The 19,570-nt window shown below is 33.8% G+C and overlaps 1 protein-coding gene across 4 annotated transcripts in view; it reads left to right on the top strand.

The window, feature by feature from the left end:
* Positions 1-2,882: 2,882 nt before the first annotated feature.
* The window catches only part of LOC144964815 (solute carrier family 40 member 1-like), a 26,255-nt gene continuing 9,567 nt past the window's right edge, over positions 2,883-19,570 (top strand). The window contains exons 1-6 of one of the 4 annotated variants that reach the window (XM_078899464.1): positions 2,883-2,960; positions 12,677-12,763; positions 13,118-13,277; positions 13,515-13,754; positions 14,734-14,949; positions 15,757-15,842. In XM_078899464.1, coding sequence (XP_078755590.1) covers positions 12,692-12,763; positions 13,118-13,277; positions 13,515-13,754; positions 14,734-14,949; positions 15,757-15,842 — 774 coding nt within the window. In that variant the 5' untranslated portion in view covers positions 2,883-2,960; positions 12,677-12,691. Of the gene's footprint in view, positions 2,961-6,170; positions 6,294-6,385; positions 6,525-8,181; positions 8,405-12,676; positions 12,764-13,117; positions 13,278-13,514; positions 13,755-14,733; positions 14,950-15,756; positions 15,843-19,570 lie in introns of those variants that run through there. The other 3 variants (XM_078899462.1, XM_078899461.1, XM_078899460.1) reach the window with 3 other exon arrangements.

Genomic DNA, 19,570 nt, shown 5'->3' with positions numbered 1-19,570 from the left:
TCATCATCGTTGTCCACCTGTCGACCGACCCTGTTACATTTTCTATCTTCGTTTTGTGATTACCAACGCCTTAACGATATTTTTTTTTTACAAAAATGTAAAGAGTAAATAAGATCCACTAGCGACTATGGACATTTGGACAATGAAAAATCTGTACGCTACATATTTCAGATAAAAGAAAAAGTAATTCGATTCGCCAATACAAACATTATAGGTTCTCATAATTTTATATGCGAAAGGGAGAGATGGCAGAGACCAACAATTGATTTTCATTCTTGGCTCTGTCTAAATTGTAACATAAATTGAATATGAATATCACATAATCTGTGACTGCAGACGGTATAATTATTTCAGAGAAAAATATCTACCTAAATATTTAATTGAAAAGCCAAATATGTACAAGTTTATACAATTTATAAATAACTCCACATGGACAGAAGTGAGAAGATTTGGAATTTTTTGTCGAAAAGTTTTGATCGAATATGAAAACAATGTTAGATAGGCACCTGGTATCACTGGAGAATTCAAAAACATTTAGTCTTATAGATAGTGTGCGATTGGATAAGAAATTCACAACATTGCGACCCGGAAGTAAAACGGACAAACACACAACACTATGTGTAACTTTAAACGTTTATAGGCTGGTTAATACGGTTTAGTGAAAATTTACTCATGAACGCGGATGGCAAAAAGCAATAACAAAGACCTGAGTGACGTCAACTTCAAACTATCTATATCTATTTTTTTTTTTTTGGGGGGGGGGGGGGGGGGGGGGTTGTTTTTTTGGTTTTTAAAAAAATAAATTATTTCTGTAGGTACCTATTAGTTTTTGTATGTATCAATGAATAAGACTATGCCATGTATTATTTGGATCTATTACCCATGATTGAATCCTTTGAATTCCTTTTTAAAAAATATTTTTAAATTTATTTATAAAATTTATTTTTATTTAATTTTTTTTTCATTCTTTTTTTCTTCTTCTTCAGTCAGTTTGTTTGTACGTGTTTTTGTAGATCAGTGTGTGTGTGGGTGTGTGTGTGTGTGTGTGTGTGTGTGTATTTGTGTGGGTGGGTGGATATGTGTGCAGATATATAGGGGAACGTGTGTGTTTGTCAGTCATAATAATCGCGCATGTCTTGAGCTTGACACACATATGAGAAATATATTATATTAATGTGTATGTACAATTCTTATTTTTCGCTACTAGTAATGTATGAGTATCATGTGACATTAGATATATGATTGGTAATACGCTTCAACAGTCGTAACGTCACTTCCCTCGTAATGATGCATGGTAACTTAGTAACTGGCTCTAAACTATCGAAACAATGGCGGACGCCCTTATGAAATATTTATCCGACGAGCATAAAAGAGTATCCATAGGAAAAAAAACCCATTATAAATATGATCATGTTTTGACTTTTACTTATTCTCATCACAAGACATATGAAAAGTTCTAGCCAGCATGAAGAATGAAAAGTACCGATTTTCTTTGTTTAGAACCACGATGGCCGTCGTTGCTGGGCGACGTGACATCAGACTATTGAATCTAATTCGCTTCGACAGTCATGGTGCCACTCCCTTCGTAATGACGCATAGTAACTTAGTAACTGACTCTAAACTATCGGAACAATGGCGGGCGCCCTTTTGAAATATTTCTCCGACGAGCATAAAAGTGTATCCAGTTGAGAAAAACATGATAAATATGATCATGTTTTGACTTTTATACATTCTGATCACATGACATATGAAACGTTCTAGACATCATGAAGAATACAAAGTATGAATTTTCTTTGTTTAGAACCACGCTGCTCGCCGTTGCTGGGCGACGTGACATTAGACTATTGAATCCAATTAATGAAGATCATAGTCACAACCGTTGTCATATGTTGATTGTGATTTTCACTCTCACTATTCAGTGTTATTATTACTATTCTTATTAAGATAATGATAATGATAGAAGTAAAGGTGGCGATGATGGTAATGACGGTAACAATTATGATAACGATGATAATAATATGATGATAATCGTGGTGTTAGTTCTGATTCTGGTGATAGTGGTGGTGGCTTTGGTGGTAGTAGTGATGGTATTGGTGATTGTTGAGGGGTGATGATGAGGAAGATGACGATGAAGACGACAATAACGACAACGACTTAGACTACGACGACAATGACAAAGATGATGATGATGATGATGATGATGATAATGATGATAATGATGATGATGATGATGATGATGATGACAAAAATAACTATAAATGCGATTGTATATTCAAAGAATAGTTGGAAAAAATAAACGAAAACAAAACTGAACGCTTTTTCATGTAATAGTTTATTTATCAACACCATAATAATAATAATAATAATAATAATAATAATAATAATAATAATAATAATGATGATAATAATAATAATAATAATAGTAATAATAATAAAAATAATAATAATAATAATAATAATAATAATAATAATAATAATAATAATAATAATAATAATATTAATCATCATCCTCATCATCGTCATCGTCATCATCGTCATCATCATTATCATTATCATCGTCATCATCATCTACATCATCATAATCATCATCATGAACAAAAACAACAACAACATCAGCATCCTCACGACCTCTTTGTTCACCTGAAACAGTACGTTTGATAAAATAGATTATAATGCCTCACCCATGAACGCTATCGAATTGCAAGCCGTGTTACAGTGGTCACCATCAACGTTATGAACAGATTAGATGGGACCAATAAAGATCTCAGTCATGAATGTCAATGAATAATGAACATCGCATCTTAAGGCATCCGCATAAGGTCATCCTATAATTAAGAATAAATTAATAGAACTAAAGGATTAAACGTTTACTCGGCTAAACTCACAACCTTACTTATGGTGCTAAGTTTTTAACAAATGAAACTATTTCTGTTACGTCTTGGATGTAAATGAAATAAAAGGTAAAGAGGATTGTACGATTCGTGTTTAGATATTTATATCAAATAAATAACGATGTGAAATTGAATGTGAGCTTCAGTTTAATTACAAAAACAGATCAAATGAACGTTTTGGGTTTCCCCTTTTATCAAGAAAACAGGATGATCTGTTTTTGTAATTAAATTGAAGCTTACATTCACTTTCATATCGTTATTTATTTCTTCGAGCTTCGAGCAGCAACATTTACATTACCCGATATTTATATCATGACGATATGAAATATTGTCCTTAAAAAGTTAAATGCCGTACCTCGAATAACTCGCATTAAAAAAATTTGGTCAGCAAACTCGTCCTTCAAATATCGATCGATTTAATTGTCCCTCATCTTGGCAAAAAAATCTCAAAACTTGAACTTCGCGAAGTCCCGGTTTGAGAATTTTTGCCAGAATGAGGGACATTAAAAGCCATCGATATTTGAGGGACGAGTTTTCTGGCTAAATTTTAAAATAAATATATATTTTTCCAGAGCACGCCAGTCAACTGATTAAAAGGAGATAGACTTGATTTTTCAATGTCCTTTCATTGGAGCCTTGAGCAATTATCCATGTGTTATTCAGACTCTATTACCACATGTTACCCACAGGCTCAAAACGGAATTATATTGGGATGATTCAGATGCTGGAAATAGAAAGTATGATGTTAAAATGGAAAGAACAAAATTAAAATGAAATACGAATGCACAATCCTGTGGACGTTTCGTGTTTCCCCTTTGTCAGAAATTATTGATAGATTGTTAATGGAATTTTCTGTTTTCTATTTGAACCAGTCCCCTTTGTCTTACTTGATATTTAGTAGTTTAACTTAAGATTCGGAAACTTTTACTTAACCATCTTCCATTTTTCTGACGCTGAACTGACAGAAAATTGTTTCCCGCGGTGTAAAACCTCTAAAAACAAGACACAAACACAGCAAAAGACTTAAAGACCTAGAAATTCATTTTTTCGGCATCTGGTTCATCCGGAGATAATACTAGATTGACTGATTGGGTCACATAATATTTCCATCGTAACACCACTAGACGGTCGTAATCTGAAAGGAAAAAAATCGTATTTAAAAGTTTGGCCAGAAAACTCGTCCTTCGAATATCAATCGACTTAAAGTTCCAGGTTTGAGAGTTTTTGGCAACATGTTGCCAAAAACTTTCAAACCTGGAACTTCAGAAATTCTCAGGTTTGAGAGTTTTTGCAAAGATGAGGGTAATTTTAAATCGATCGAAATTTAAAGACGAGTTTTCTGAACAAAATTCTATATACGTGTTTATTCAGAGAACCTCAGTATATGGAGTTGCATAATAATATTTAGATGTTGGTAGATGGCGTTCACTCAGGTGTTTTGCCTATCCTTACCTTCACTGGTAAGTCTCGCTTATATTAATTATGTCTTACATTTCTTTAAATTGTCTTACATTCAAAATTTGATTTTACAGTTTGATGAAAATGTTGCTGCTTGAAGCTTGAAGGAAAAATAAAGATAAGTATTGATTTCTAAGCTTCAATTTATCAGACGAAGACAGTTCTGCCTTCGTCTAATAAATTGAAGCTTACAATTCAATACTTATGTTTATTTTTTTTTCAGTTTTATGAACGGGGACACAGTTAACCATAAAATGGTTATTAGATATTACTGAGGCATACTCTTATTTCTTATTCCTTGATTTTTATGCATTTCTTTTTTTTTTTAAAGTAGAGCTTTTATATAGTGCAATATCCACTAAATGTGCTCAGAGCGCTTTACAAAGGGTCCCTGACCAGCAGCAACACATAACATGTAGGACGAGACATGACGCCTGTGAGGCGATATTACAATTTTATGACAAATTTTTTTTTTCCGACAGAGACAACGCTGTTGACGGCCAGGTACTCAATATACACCTGAGTACAGTGAGAGAATGTGAGTAAAGAGTCTTTTCCATGGACCCTACTACGCGCCGAGCGAGGCTCGAACCCAGGACCTTTCGATCCGAATGCGAGTGTCATAGCACTAGACCACATGGCCGCACCATTTCTTTACAATTTGATAATTGCCGATTTGATTATTGAAACGAAACATTATGTTAACACGACCAAGTCCAATTATTATTAGAGCGGTTCGGCAAATCCATGACGTATCAATTATCAATTCTATACCTATCTTGATCGCTTATTATAGAAACGGAATTGACTGGTTACGAGTGCAAAACGGGCGATGTTGTTTATCATGTTTTTGTCGGAATTGGGTTTTTTTATTGTGCAGTTGGCATTTAAAAAGAGAGTATCTTTTAGAATTATTGATTTATGTCGATGTTATTTTCATCACCAAGCTCTCTCTCTCTCTCTCTCTCTCTCTCTCTCTCTCTCTCTCTCTCTCTCTATATATATATATATATATATATATATATATATATATATATATATATATATTGACTGCTTTGTCAAATTGTTGTTTCAGATCTTTTGAGGTCTCAGGTTTAAGAAATTTCAATAAGTTGAGGCTCATCTTCATTAATCGATGCTTGAAATATAAAACATAATTATCAGGATGCAAAAGGCACACCCTTTGTTAGTTAAAACGACTTTGTGCCCAGAGATCAAAATATAAGTGATGGCTCTGGTTTTTATATTAAAAGCCCGCAGTAATTTTCTAAAGTTTGTGTTGCCATTGTTTTTGTCTTTCTTATGACCTCGACATTTCAAAATTCTCGGCCAAAGTCTATTCAAAGAAGCATGATTAGACGATTAGGCCGCCCTGACCTAACTTTCATTGTAGGCATTTGGATTGCAGCGATGTATAAATTCGGCTTCACTTTCCCCAAGATAAATAGAATTGATCGTTCTCTCGTTCTTAAGCATTTCCAATCAGAATATTTCCTGCCATTTATCCCGTTCCGTCACCTTTATCTGTGGACTGTTTTACTCTGGGTGATAGGCAAGGACTTACTGTGGCTTTGTGTCTTCGGATCTAGGTCAGCAGTTGATTTCTGGGCCAAAATATTACGTAAACTTTCGAGACAGAAATAAAAGAACTTAAACTTAAATGTTTATTCGACTAGTTTTAATAAAATATACGACGTTATTTTCAAAAGTTTATGCACTGTATTTTGATTGAAGAACTGAAGGCTCAGACTATAAGATACTAGTTAAAAAGGCATCCATGTCAATAGCTTGACAGGCATAGCAACAAGAGGTCACAGAGGAACCATCAATTGGATCCGTCAGGCCAGAATTATGAAAATAAACATTATCGCTTGTCACAATCTGTCTTTCAACAATCATATCATTCATTTAGTCAGTCAGTGCCTAGGTCATTCTGTGGACACGGTAAAGTTTTGTTATATAATGGATGTGACACATTCAACGTCTGTGATTTACAAACTAATACATACATAGAGACCAACTGTATCTATCAAGTATTACGTCGGATAAACTTGATGAACAAAACTGAGTATAACTCTCACCTTAACGACCATTAAATTTTAAATAATTTACTTACATTTAATGTCATTTCGACCCGACAATCACATTGAACTTTCAAACTCAAATCTAAAAGCAGTAAGTAAAGGCCCTACACAATTTTTCTTTAGCAATACGAGCTCTATATACAACACAACTTTAACTTCTTCTAAATGAAATAATGATTTTTCCTCCCAATGATCATCAGATAAATATAAAGGACGAATGTTGATGGACAGCAACACCATAAATATTCAAAAGAGAAGTTTACAGTCAGGTTTTAAGGCGAATAAAGCCTAAGCAAACGTTAATATCAATACGCATCATATTATAAACACTTCATGAATTCAACCTCTCATCGTCCTTGAAAGGTTCACATTTGACACCAACGATAACCGATATCAATATTTTTCCACTTTAATTTGCGAAAACACAGATTAATGTCAACCAGTTTACGATTTTGACGTTAAGAGATACATTGATTTATTGTGAATCTATATTTAATACCTTTTCTAAAATTTGATTTATTTTTCTAAATTTGAATACATACAACCCCCCCCCCCCAACAAATAAATCAAAATATAGCTTTTCTTCTCTTTTGATGTAGTAATGACGTAACCGACTTATATAAAGGGCCCAGGTGCATTTATTTTTTACTGTGGTATCTTATTTAAAGAGACATATTTTATTTTAGTCTTGCAAAACGGTTATATTTATGAAATGTTTTGAAATTGCTTTTATTTCCAATACGTTTTTTTGTTTCATCTATTTGATGTCTATGTTTATATTGAGAATTTAAGAGGTGTGTTTCAACAGCCTGTGTTATTAACGTGGACAATAGTTTGTAGATAATATCATGAAAGATTTATAGCCTCTAAGTTCTTTCTGTATATACTAATTCATAAGTCACGGGTGACTTTTCCTTAAGGTCACGAGTCAGATATCACTTCTTTACTACGCCACCAATGGGTCAGCCATGGCTGTCTTTGGACTCGTATTTCAATAAGCACAAAACTGAAAGCAGGTGTTTTACTATAGGTTGTAAAATGAATCCTATCAAATTCCTTAGAACACAAAGAACAAATATTTTTTAACAAAAAGAAAAAAATCCCACAACCCCCCCCCCCCCCCCCCCATAAAACTTGAGCTTTTATTTAGAGCAATATCCACTTAACGTACTCAAAGCACTATAAAAGTAAAAAGGGGTCCTTGTCCAACAGCAACTGTTAACATGTAGGACGAGACATGATGCCGGCTAGGCGATATTACATTTTTCAGACAGAGATAACGATGATAATGGTAAGGAACTCATTTTACATCTGAGTACGGTGAAAAAAAAATTCAATCTTGCTACAGCTTTGCATAATCCTCCTCAAAATTTTGCAATTCAGAAAATAGGAAATTATTATGAGTAACGGTTAATCGGCAATGACAGATTTCAGTGGTTAATGTTTAGAATAAATCTTCGGTTTAGAATAATCTCCGAGAATAATAACCAATGATTTGTAAATCCAGCTTTTTCAACTGTGGCTACTGATGGATTAGATATTGATGGTCACTTTGATTAACTTTGACCCACGATACATTGTGGTTTAATAATAACATTAAATATTTAAAAAGAATTGAACATATTGTAAATAGGATCACTTCAATGAAATTAATTTTTTTGAAAATAAAGAAAGAAAAGTACCAATTCTTAATGGGTACATTGAATTATCTCCAGTATTATTAGCTAAAGGTAAGATTCCATTTTAAGCATCACTATCACTACAACATAGTACTATTTTGAGACTATTGTGTCAGAATGAATGTTTTAGTTCCAAACAATTGACATAGATAGATAAACTCGCAACAAAGCCATATCTTCAGTGGTCGTATTGTGTGATTGAATTTCCAACTAAAGTAACATTGAACAAACAAACAAATCTCTGTGTTCCATATATTTTCCCTCTTAACAAAGACAATTGGACTGATTGAAGGTAAGGATTCAATAAACCTTTTAATTTCAATCTTTCATTTAATTGTCATTTAATTGTTCAAAGAGTTTAAATCCGATTCGTTCAGCAGTGAGTGCTTGGCTCAGAGCAAAGTACTCAGATCTCTCCGCTGCCGAGATCCGTTGGCGCATGTGCATAGACATTAGTGGATATATTTTTGGGAAACGATATGAAGCTGTTATACTGAGCTATCGTTTGATATTTGAATTGTATGAGTATTGCCGTCCATTGCTCCGTAATTTCAAAAGAGGGAAAACAACCTAGTAATTTCAAGGCAATATAATTGATTATTTCTTTATCAGGAATTACTTGGCATCTGTCTACAGAATTAGAATTTTTGTTCCATACTTGATACCGTTCCAAATTGTTACAGTTCTATTAAAATATTTGCCTCTCATACCAGTTTTGTATTTGTCAACAAAGATATTAAACTTATTTTTTACTGGTAGTTTTTGTACTTAATCTTTTTACAAAATCAGAAGTACCCAAGTCAACCTCACGAGGGATTAAGTTAAATAGTCTTTATAGGAAAACAACAATAAATGCTCGTGATATCTTATCTTATCTTACTAAAGTCTTAATATGAATTATCCTTTAAATGGCTTATACAATAGCCTACAATTACAGAATCTCATATAACTTGCATTGTATCATTCACAGACATGTTTTCACAACTTTGAATGTCAAGAAAAATGTATCAATACGGCAATGTAATATCGAAAAATACTATCATAGAATACTGGTAATTGAAAATTGGTCATGATCGAATGAATCATAAATGTACAAAGTTCATAGTACAAGAAAATATTAAAAACAAAAATAATCATGAAAGAAACAACGATAATAATCATACATAAGTCTCTGGTAAATTATGATTTTACATTTTTTCGGATGTCATGCATTTTACCTGTAATTATTATTTTTAACAATAAATAAACAAATAGATAAATAAAATGGTAAAATGGAACAAATATATATTCAGCTCGTTCAGCGGTTGGGAACATGTTCGGAATTCCAAAAAGCAAGAGTGTAAGAATCGTTTATTATTCCACCTCTCCCATTTGAAAAGCCTATCATTGCTTAGTAAATTCGTAATCGTTTAATACTGCATTGAACACGTTGAATAAATCATTTATTCAACAATTGCATTATATTTTCGCTCATATTATTGGTATAGAGCAAGGTGTAAAAGAGTGCTGATTGGCAATTAAAAATAATCTTTTGATGCGAATAAAGACAAATTCAACGTTTTACTATTTTGGGTCAAATTGTCATTCAAGCATATATAGAGAAAATCAATCAAATATTAGCGTTTTTTAAAACTTTTACATATCACAACCCAATTTCTTTAAAAAACACAACCAAAAAAAAACCCCCAAAAAACCCCCAACTTTTCTAGTTCTCATATTATTTTTACCATGAATCAACTTTTTAACATTTAAGTTTCGCCAAACAATCAAAGTTTTCAATTGGGGAAGAGCTGCCACACTAAACGGCTCCGCCACAATGCCTAATTCCACTTATTTTTACGTATTACATAAAAAATTCATTTTGAAATCATTGCTTATATCAAATGTATTTTGTTTTAACTGGGTTCATAATACAAATTTTTAAAATCAAATTGTCTTCCTTATATTCTTCCGTCCCTCGTCTCATTTGCTTTGACAACCGAATTTCCTTCGAGAAACATGATGTGTCAGGCCTTATGGTGATAACTTTGGTTGACAACGCGCATGAACTTCAGGCATAATCTGTTTAAAAATTGAAACTTTTTTTATCTGCTGTGTTTGCACGTTCAACTTTGGTGGTCAGCCAGGCCGGATGTAGTGATGTCATTAAATAAAATTCAGTATCTAATGATTTATATTTTCGATATGTCACTGTCTATCTGTGGGTTTATTTAGGCTTTTCCAAAATCAATTTAAGTTAAACTGATTGATGATCTGATGTAGTTACTTTGTACGTGGGTGTCATTTAACAAAGTGTCATCACGGTATTAATTATGAGGTCTAACGTGTTTCCCTCTTCGTGTGTTGGTTCTGAGATAAAAATTGTCTTTTGCTGACAGATCGATGAAATACTGTTCAAATACTGTCAAAAACTGTCTTGTCGTTGTTTTGTTTTTATTAGATGGTGTTCGGCAATAAACAAGTGCAAGATTAAACTTCATGTTTTTGTCTTTCAGCTGACATTCGACGGTTTCGAAGGTTGTTTACTCAGTTGATAATTTTAATTTCTGTAAGGCAATATTTTCTTTGTGAACTATCATTACTCCACCACCTTGTCGACCTTTCCGACTTTTCTTGATCACGTTGAACCCACGTTTTCCTTTATAGCCATGTCTCTGTTATGAATAATATGTCAAAGTCATGGTCCTAATTGTGTTTTCATAAAGCAGTATTGTCTTTTTAGTACAGACTGATCTTGAGTTAGATAAGCCACATTTCATAACGTTTTTGACACTTTAATTTTACTCTGTAAGTTGTTTTGACACATTGATGCAGATTGTTGGTGAGTGTCATTAGTTTCATAACAGGGCTCTGCGTTATCTCTATTACTACATTTTCTTTAACAGATGTTTTCTTTCAGTTTTTCAATCCAGGTCGACTGTGTGAATTGTCAACAGTACCGGTGATTATATTGTGTTTTTTTTTTTTTTTGAAGTTTTAACACAGCTCCTGTTGGTCTTATACACACCGTTGAGATTTCTATTGGTTCTATTGCGTCATTTACGTCGGTGTCAGCTTCAGTTGGTCTTTGTCTTTAGATTGTGTGGATATGTGGTCTAGTGGTATGACACTCGCTTTCGGATCGGTAGGTCTGAGTTCGAGCTTCGCTCGGCGCATAATTGAGTCCTTGGAGAAGGCTATTTATTCAAATTCTCTCGACGTAGTCAGGTGTAAAATGAGTACCTGGTCGTTAACAGCGTTGTCTCTGTCTGAAAAAAATGCAATATCGCCTAACAGGCATCATGTACCGCCCTACATGTTAAATGTTGCTGTTGTCCAGGGACGACTTGTAAAGCGCTATGAGCACATTTAGTGGATTTTGCTCTATATAAAAGCTCAATTTAATTTTTTTTTTACTGTCGTTATTGTTGCACAATTTTGTTACTTTGGGAGGGGCGATTTGTTTTGACATCGTTCCAAAGTGATTTATTTTAACACCTCTCACACAATCTTTTTTTGTTAAAACAGGTCGTAGTGATTTTGCAGGACGGTGTCGAGTCAGATTGCCGACACACACCTCAATAGGTCGTTGTTTGCCACAGCCACATCTGGCTTGACGAAAACAGTAGTGCTGGGCATTCGGAACATGTTCAAGTTCTTGTTCCGATTGTGTTCCGGATGGCCATGTTCCTGTTTTAGCAGTCCCGTCTTAATTAGTACGACCTAAGTACTCGTATTTGTAGGTGGTTCCGCCCACATCTTAAATAAGATGGCGGCGATGAGCGGCGATTAGCCAATAAAAAGTGGCTGTTGTCCTGTCTCCTCCTAGTCTGTGGTTCCGACCACAGACGAGAGGTTCAGATTGAGAGGGAGGAGGGAGGGACGTAGGATGGTTTGCGCGCTCTCTCTCTCTCTCTCTCTCTCTCTCTCTCTCTCTCTCACACACACACACACACACATGCACTACACACACGCACTCTTGCTCTCTCACACACACACATACACGCACACAGCTTAACAATAACAACGTCCGCTCATCCCACCTCCTCCTCTCATTCCTCGCCCCCGTCATCATCACACTAGTATAATAATAATAAACAGCACTTATTGTTACATAGGGCTTATGTAGACAGGAAACAAGAGTTTCACTGCACCCTTCCTCACCCTTCTCCTCATCAAATCACATCTTTTTGTTGACACGACCTGACACAAGAATAGGTACATGGACCAGGAACATGTTCCGGATTTAGGTTCCTGGTAACTGTCCTGGTTGGGCTGTGTTCCTGGTGTTCCTGTTCTCGAGAACGAAGAACCGTGCGGCACTAGAAAACAGTTATACTGTGAACTTAAATTGTATTTGGACGATGGCATAAGCTTAAACAATGTTGTGAACATTAGTGGAAACCGTTCAATAAAATCCATTAAAAAATGTGTTGATTAAAATATTTCGATTTTTAAAAAAAATTGTAAAAATTATATCACAAGATTCACTGAAACATGGGCCACAGACCAGAATAAAATTCAATGTAGAAACTGGAATCAATGTTAGTGCTCTTTTTTATCTTTCCATTTGATTTCCTAACAGCTGGTGTAAACCAAGATGTCCTCAGTTATACAGTGGCTCAAGGGAGCTAACTTCGCCATATATGCTTGTCATTTTCTGGCATCATGGGTAAGGATGTGTTGTCGCGTGTTTTATAAACATAAAAAATACATCTTTTTGTTTTAATTTAAAGTTTGCTCTGTTTTGAGATAGATATATTATTGTGATGTATCGTATTGGCTAGATTACTTTATTTTTTAGTTATGCAATCATTATATTCTTTTCAATACTTCATTGTAAGTCGTTATCATAATACATTCTTTTCAACATACTTCTTGAAAATGTCATACATATGATTATTGACTCTAAATGCTTCTTTGCAAAGCAAAACATGTTAATTACCGTACATACTGTTAAAATATGTATTTTAAGAGAACAAGAATATATCATGTTTTCTCTTTCCTTTCTGTACTTTAATATCAGTCTGGTCGGATGTGGATGTTTTCCTTGGGAGTGTTCTTTATTTCCATTGCCCCAGGATCTCTTCAGTTGAGTGCTGCTTATGGTCTGGCCAACGGCGCCAGTGTTCTTCTTTTTGGGACAGTGGTTGGGGACTGGGTTGACCGCACACCCAGGCTTAAAGGTAGGGCGAATCGGAATAGGGAGCTTACATTGCTTAATTGCAACTGTCCATAATTCAACAATTACAGTAACGCGTGCCAATTCGTTCTTTTGTAACAATATTTGCAAATTCCAGGTATTAGTAATATAAAATTACATCTTGTGGTATATTATGGATGTACTGGTTCTCAATGAATCTGTAAGCCATAATGTTCAATCAAAACTTAATAAATCATTCATTATCTCATTCCTAATCCAGCGGCACTTGCCTCCATGATCATGCAATATTCATTTGTCATCTGCTGCGCATGCGTTGTTTTAGTCTTCCTCTTCCTATCTTCGGAAAAGTCTGGTGTGGATGGGGATCTGAAGAAGACCTTCTACGGCATCATTACAGTTTTGTCGGTTTTATCTCGATTGATGAAGATTGGCAGAGTCATTGTTATTGAGAGAGATTGGATTGTTGAAATTGCAAGAAGCAAAAATACGGCACTATCAGGTGAGGATGCTCAGTACTTAGCTCAAGAACCATAAATATATTTTTAAAATATGGAGATTGATAGAAACTTATCAAGACTCAAAGCATTGCAGGACTTGGGCCCATACTGCATTAACTTGAGGTTTGATATACCGCAATATCCACTAAACGTGCTCAAAGCCCTTTACAAAGGGTCACTAGCCAACAGCAACACTTATCATTTAGGAGGAGACATGACTCCTGTTAGACAATAATATTGCAATTTTTCCAACATAGACAAAGCTGCTAACGGCGAGGTACCCAGTTTACACCTGAGTGCGATGAGAGAATGTGAATAAAGAGCCTTTTCCAAGGACTCAATTATGCGTCGATCAGAGTGGGACTCGAACCCAGGACCATTCGATCCGAAGTCATGTCATACCACAAGACCGCACAGTCGTACACACAATAAGTTATATTCCACACATTACGGATAAAGACGTATCATACTTGATACAGCTGATACAAATATCGTCATAATATATTAAGTGAACGAATTTTTTTTAATATGATTGATCAATTGTGAAGCAAAATGCCCACTAAATTGCTCAAATGTTTTAAATGGGTCCTTGATTTGACGCATTTTTACCATTATTTTAATGATAAACGAACAAAAACTTTTTAACAATAGCAAATGTCATAAAAATATGTTGAAAACTTTAGAGTTGTCTGTTACGTTTTTAGACATTTCTAGATATCAATAAAGAAAATAGGAAAAAAAATGAAAAAGTAAAACAAATAGAAAGCACCTCGAAATTTTCCATGCAAGCTTGAGGTGTAAGCGTTTTATCTATGTAGCATAACATTATTTACTTTCTGTGGTCAAAGAGCTTCTCATATGGTATTTGGCTGGTGTAAAACATTTATTCCCTTAAAACCTATAACTAAATATTTGTCAATCTTCTATCGCAACATAGATGTAATTATTATGGAATAATTGTCCTGTTCTCAAATTTTACAGTGATGACCTCAACCTTCCGTCGAATTGATCTTGTCACCAAAATATTGGCTCCCATCATATCCGGTGCAATTTTGAGCTATGCTGGACTCAAGCCAGGGTGTGTATTCATCGCTGGTTGGACTCTGGTATCCATTTTCATCGAGTGTTTCCTTATACGACGTGTCTACAACATTGTGCCTGTCCTTAACGAAAAGAAAAACAGTACTATTTACACAGGTAATTTTATAACTTGACGAAGCGTTACAAAGACAATACGTCACACAAAACGTAAATACTATTACTACTTAAAAGCCTGTCTGAATAGAAGTGTGTTTAAAAGTGTCCTAAAATCCCTATGCTTGGAGGCTCCATTGAATTCTTTATCTAATTTGTTCCATACTATAGGGGCATCGCCAGAGAAATGTTGTTTTTTCAGCTAGAGAGGGAACACGAAACTTGACGCTAGTGAGGCGGTGAGACAGTGGGTTTTTTTTTTGACAGAGACGACTTTATTACCAGGCATGTGCTCAGTTTATACCTGCATAGGATGAAAAAAGGTGGGTAAAGAGCATTTGATGAGGACTCAACTTTTGCGCCCTCACAATGGGAGTCATCAGGGACCCACAGGTTGGAAACCGAGTGTCATACAACGAGACCGCCTAGCCCTACTTCTAAATGATGGCCAGAAAACTCATTCTTTAAATATCGAACAATTAAAGTGAACCTCTTCTTCAAATATCGATCGGTTAAAATGACCCTCATCTTGTCAAAAGTCGATCCAACCTGGGACTTCCAAGTTTTAAGAGTTAAAAAAAAATTATATGAGGGTTATTTTGGTCCCAGAGTTGTGCGATTTTGACAAGGTGAAGGTTATTTTAATCGATCGATATTTGAATGATGAGTTGACTGGCCAAAGTTTTTAAAATGTGGTTACAATTTTCTTAGTACTGTAGCACTTGCTGCAAGAGGGATAAAGTAATCTTAACTTTTTTTTGTTTAAAAAACAGACAAAAAACTTTCAGACAATTTTTTCCACAATATCAGGTGCCAGTGTCAACATAAAACCCGAGTTTGAAAACACACAAGAAACAAGAAAGGAACTACTGTCCACAACAAACGACAATGATAAGGTAAGATTGAAAAGTTAAATTAAATATTCATAAAAAAAGAAAGAAAGGGGGGAAAAGAAAGAAAAAAAGAAAAGAAAAAATAATCTATATTCCGCATTATTTACGCTTGTGCCTATATTATAACTTGGTTCAAAAATTAAAGCCCATTCTGAAGGGACTTTATTTGATTAAAGACAATGCCCGCATTCTTGAGACAAAGTATATCCCTCGTAACAATGTCAAAGGATGCTGAGTTTAGACAATGACCTGATCGGTGATAATGATCGAATAACTCTCCGCCTGGAGTTCTGTATTAGACGAGGCCCATCTGTCACGTGTGTCAGGTTTGAACGTATTCTGAAAATTAAAAAAAAAAACACGTATCGTCAACTGGGGCAACTTAGGTCACTTACTGAAAACAAGGTTGCATATTTTAAAAGTTATATTATATGTAGCTTTTATCATTTAAATATCCAAAACCCAAATGATCTAATAATAATAATAATAATAATAATAATAATAATAATAATAATGATAATAATAATAATCATAATAATAATAATAATAATAATAATAATAATAATAATAGTAATATAATAATAATAATAATAATAATAATAATAATAATAATAATAATAATAATAATAATAATAATAATAACAATAATAATAATAATAATAATAATAATAATAATAATAATAATAATAATAATAATAATAATAATAATAATAATAATAATAATAATAATAATAATAATAATAATAATAAATAATAATAATAATAAGATATTTATATACCGCTCAACTTCAAACATAAGTGCTCAGCGGCGCTTTACAATATTAATTGTCATTCAAACATTCATTACATAACATAACATAACATAACATGTGGTATAGGGCAAAATAGGATAAGATCCTTTGAATGCCCTTAATATTAATTAGTAATGCCATAAATCTATTGATTAAATATTACAATAACGATACACGTGGTAAAGATAGTATTTCAACTTAAATGTACTCATGTGGTGTACAAACATATATCTTTAACCGTGACATGCAAAGCGCACACACAACCACACACACACACACACACACACACACACACACACACATACACACGCGTATAGAAGATAACCATAATAATATAATAATGCATAATATATATACATACAAGATTGAAAGCCATGTCAACAGCAGAGCAAACAAGTATTATTCGTCATATATAAATCTCCCATCATATAATTCCCTGTCTACTAACACCTTGAAATAATCCATAGATTTTGCATTCTTTGTTTCAAATTTCAAACTGTTCCATTTCTGAACAATACGAATACCGAACCAGTTTTGTCTTATGTTTGTTTTGCATCTAGAGACAAAAATCTTAAACGTGTCCCCTCTAGTAAAAGTAATATTAGAATATGAAAAAAAAAATCAGAAAAGTCTATCCTATCCAGACCATGTACCAATCTATAAACCTGAATTAAATCCCCACGAATTCTTCTATATTTCAAACTAGGTAAGTCAAGAAATTCTAACCTTTCCTTATAAGATAAATACTGTATTGTATAATTTTTTTTGGTAGCTCTCCTCTGTACACTTTCAATACTAATAGATTGTCTTTTATATAATGGGCTCCAGATGCAATTTCCGTATTCTAGAATTGGTCTAACGAGCGATTTATACAAATATAAAAATGTGGTTTTATCAAGACTTATAAAGGTTCTATATATTATTCCCATCATTCTGTTTGCACGGCTTACACAATTATCAATATGTAAATCAAAATTCAAATGTGAATCAAAAGTAACTCCCACATCCTTTTCATAAGGCACAACGGAAAGTAGATTTGACATAGAAGTATCGGTAAAATAATTATGACATGGATTATTTTTTCCTATATGTAATACTTTACATTTCGAAACATTAAAATCCAAATGCCATGTTGTAGACCATTTGAAAAGTGAAAATATATCATTTTGTAGAATGTTATGATGTTCAGTTGTACTATAGATCTTTGTATCGTCTGCAAACAGTTTGCAGGCTGAATTTATGCCACATGGTAAATCATTTATATATAAAAGAAATAAAAGTGGTCCCAATACGCTTCCTTGGGGTACACCGCTAATTACATTCTTAAAATCCGACCCCACACCATTGACAATGACCCTTTGTATTCGATTATTAAGAAAGTCTTTAATCCAGTTAAAGATATTCCCTTTAAATCCATATGTTTTTAGTTTAATGAATAATCTCTCATGAGGTACAGAATCAAAAGCCTTGCGGAAATCAAGATAAACAACATCAATGCATTGATCACGATCAATTAACTTGGTAAAATCCTCCATCACCTGTAAAAGTTGAGTAATGCATGATCTCTTTGATCTAAAACCATGCTGGTTATCGTTTAGCATCGTATGACTTTCAAGAAAGTCCATTATTCGGTCTTTCAAGATAGACTCCATAACCTTACAGAGTATGCATGTTAAGCTGATGGGTCTATAGTTTGCAGCATCTAGTTTGCTTCCCTTTTTATGAATGGCAGTAACATTGGCTTGTTTCCATTCAATGGGTAAGGTACCAGATTCAAGAGACTTATTATATATTGTTGATAGCGGCTGTGATATTTCAAAGGCCACTTCTTTCAGTAAACGGGGATGAAGGGAATCGGGTCCCATGCTTTTAGTCACGTCTAAATTCAACAATTTTGCAAGTATGTCTTCTTGTGTAATATAAAAATCGGGGACGTTTAATTGATTTGTAACATTTAACGTTGGTATATTTGTAGTGTCTTCTTGAACAAACACAGATGAAAAATAATTATTTAAAACATTAGCTATATCTATATCCGAAGTAACCTTGGTACCATCATCTTTCAATAAAACACTAACACCTGGTTTTCTTTTCAACTTTCTGTTTACGTATCTCCAAAAGCCTTTCGGACTACTCTTACATTCGTGTGCCAATGTACATTCATACGTTTTCACAGCATTTTGAATCGTGTATTTGGTATTATTTCTAACCTTGACATAATTATGAAAATTATCTGTTGTAGAATACTTTTTGAATTTCTTATACAATTTATGTTTCTTATTAATTGTACGTTTAACGTTTTTTGTCCACCACAATGGTTTATTAGAACTAAATGTTTTGTTACATCTTAATGGAATGTGTTTAGATTCTATACATTTTAGTTTGTTTTAAAAAAACAACCACGCTTCATTCATACCGCAGCCTTCAAGAGTATCCCAATTCACGGCATTTAGGTCTTCTCTACAAGAGTTGTAATTACCTTTGAAATAATCAAAATAAACATGTGAAGGATGTTTGGCGGATGAAAGATTGAACGATATAAGAAGTGAGTCATGATCACTTTTACCCACCGAAGGTCAATGTTATTAATCCAATAATCATCGTTACATATTACCAAGTCGAGTATATTACTAGTTTGATTCAGTCGGTGTCTCGTAGGCTGTGTCACCAGTTGAATATAGAAAGCATCCCTAATTGCCTCGACAAATAGATAGTCGGGAAAAGTTAGACATGGTTCTGTCCATTTAATGTTAGGAAAATTATAATCTCCGACAATGATCACGCAATCAAATTTCATTCTACCTACTGACTGTAAGGTTTCTTTTATATCCCTAATGAAAGTTAATTTGTCTGAATTATGAGACCTATATATATTTCCTACAAGTATGTGTAAATTATTATATTCAAAATCACACCATACACTTTCACTAAATATAGGAT

The sequence above is a fragment of the Berghia stephanieae genome, chromosome 2 (genome assembly GCF_034508935.2).
Source record: "Berghia stephanieae isolate SIO BIC M18660-M18661 chromosome 2, UCSD_Bste_1.3, whole genome shotgun sequence".
In the NCBI taxonomy this organism is placed as follows: domain Eukaryota; kingdom Metazoa; phylum Mollusca; class Gastropoda; order Nudibranchia; family Aeolidiidae; genus Berghia; species Berghia stephanieae.
This window is presented reverse-complemented; position numbering and strand designations above follow the sequence as displayed.